A 2,283-nucleotide genomic window follows, 5' to 3' on the forward strand; every position below is an offset into this window, starting at 1 on the left:
CGTAATTCATTAAGAAGATTGTTAAATCGTAACATCAAAATTCCTGGAATACATTTTTAAATTTTAATATAATTTAAAATAGTGAGAGATAAGATTCTCAAATAGTTTTTAAATCAAATGAAGAATAATAATCATTCAAACAAAAACAAGAAATAAAAAATAAAAAATAAAAAAGAATAAAATAGGAGGACAAGTGTATCGAGAAAGTTGCCCAACGGAAAATCAGAATACAAATTTACTCAAATTCGACGAAATTAATCAAGGAAACGACTTGCGTGAGGAGTTCTGAGAATCCCAGGAGGCATTTCGCGAAAACTGCTGTAATCGGCGCATCGAGAGCATCGCAAATATCATCCATCTTCGCTCACAGGGCGCTCTCGTTGAATCAAAGAGGAGATTGAAGCAAGATCCCTCTCCCACTTCCACTGTCGACATCGCCGACGAGTTGCCGGGTATCGGCGCGGTGTGCGCTGCGCACGATGGCAGTGCGCTAAGTGAGCGAGTGCGGACAACGACGCGAGCGCGATAGTACAGTACAGGTCGACATGGCAGCGGATTACGACGAGTGATCGGCCACGACGGGTGGATTGTGGCGGGCGGAGAAGGTGCGAGAGAACGCGACGATAGACTAGGAAAGAGTCGCAGAAGAAACGTGAGTTTGCGATTTGGAGAACGAAGAGTGCTCGACGACATAAATTCGCTCTCTCACGAGCGAGGAGAGCGGCCGTCGCGCCTCGCGCCGCGTCGCATCGCGTCGCGTCGCGTCGCGTCGAGCGCGCTCGAAAATAGAACGCGGTTGCGAGTGTTGCGATCGCGAGCGAACGAGCGCAACAGAGAAGAGAGAAGCGGGCCACAAGGGGAAGAGCTGAGAGAGAAAGAGAGTGACTGACGGTTTAAGCCGGTCGTAGGAATGTCGCGAGTGTCGCTCAACAAGTCGCAGTACGGCTCACGTCGCGTCCGCAAAATCAGCTCGGTACGGTTTGTATGGATACATGTTAATTATGGAGAGTGAAAGCATGGCCACCGTGTCGTTCAGTTAAGTGCGAATTCGCGTACCATCTTCCTTCTTTCCTTTCTTCATACTTTCTGTTTATCCTCCGCTCTTCATCTGATCTGTTTGCCTGACAAAATAATGGATGCTTTCCAGTGAGAGGCACAGTGAATCATTTTGTCTTTATTTGACAGGATATAATGATTCATTGTATTGTACTCTGGTATTTCTTTATCTTTTGTTACAAAACGTTCTGTCTACCTGAGTGACCCTCGTCCAACACAATGATCAAAGTGTCAACATTGAACAAAGTATTAAAAGATCTGAAGGACTAGCGAAACATCTGTTGCATTTCTTTAAAGAAACGTCCCGTTAATTCTTTCACGCCACTCCAAACAAATGGATTTTTGTCATGAAATGTTAGGTTTATCATACACTAGAGTACCTATAGAAAATTCCCACGGTACACGTTTCGTATTCCAACTCGTTGCTGAACGTTATTGATTTTTGCGTAACCGGACGTGCCAGTAATTCGCAGCGTAATTTGCGTGTCGGCCGCGCCGGAACAACGATCGCTATTTACGTGTCGTGTATATAATCATCGTGCTAGCGAAGTGCATTTTGCATGGCTCCTCTGTCGAGCGATGGAAAGATGACACGTGACTCAGCCTTGACAATCGGGGCCGGTTGATCGGCGGGAGAATAAGCGCCAATAGTTGCACTTCTAATACGCACGCACGTCTCGCGTACTTTGCATTACGACAGTGCGTAAATTGCACGTACGTGTCCACGCGCGCGAGTATGTTAATGACGGTGTGTTAACAAGGTCGAACGAATCGCGAGGCGTAGCGCAGATTTTTCGTCGAGAGAGAAAGAGCGAAGCTTCGCGCCTTCCGTCGTCGGGTGGCGCGATCGGAATGACAGCGCGCGCGATCAGCTGATCAGCTGTGGCCTTCCTTTCGGCCGAGTCCAACTCTCGTGTCAAGCACGCGCGCGCGCTGCGTTTAAATTCGTCTTCGCGGCCGCGTGACACGGCGAGGTCGTTGATCCAAATTCATTAGCATTGGGAGGCTCCATGGCTCGCGGTGAGATGTGAAGAAGCACGCATGCAGATGAGACCGCAATGATGATCTGATCGAGAAAGAAAATCAACATTTTGCACAATTTTCCAAGCGCAAAGTATCCCGCGAATAATTTTATTACACTGAGAATAAAATAGTTCATCTAACTAAATTAATTTAGTTTGTCTTTATTTTCAAAGAATTAATGTATTTAAATCAAATATATATATA

At 46.2% G+C, this 2,283-nt stretch overlaps 1 protein-coding gene across 4 annotated transcripts in view; it reads left to right on the top strand.

Moving 5' to 3' along the window:
* LOC108687044 (monocarboxylate transporter 3) overlaps positions 1 to 2,283 on the top strand; it is a 25,833-nt gene that overhangs the window by 14,092 nt on the left and 9,458 nt on the right. Inside the window, exon 1 of one of the 4 annotated variants that reach the window (XM_018192639.1) lies at positions 892 to 973. The exons of the other annotated variants lie outside the window; for them this stretch is intronic. Coding sequence (XP_018048128.1) covers positions 911 to 973 — 63 coding nt within the window. The 5' untranslated portion in view covers positions 892 to 910. Of the gene's footprint in view, positions 1 to 891; positions 974 to 2,283 lie in introns of those variants that run through there. 4 annotated transcript variants of the gene reach the window in all.

The sequence above is a fragment of the Atta colombica genome, unplaced genomic scaffold, assembly GCF_001594045.1.
Source record: "Atta colombica isolate Treedump-2 unplaced genomic scaffold, Acol1.0 scaffold198, whole genome shotgun sequence".
Taxonomy (NCBI): domain Eukaryota; kingdom Metazoa; phylum Arthropoda; class Insecta; order Hymenoptera; family Formicidae; genus Atta; species Atta colombica.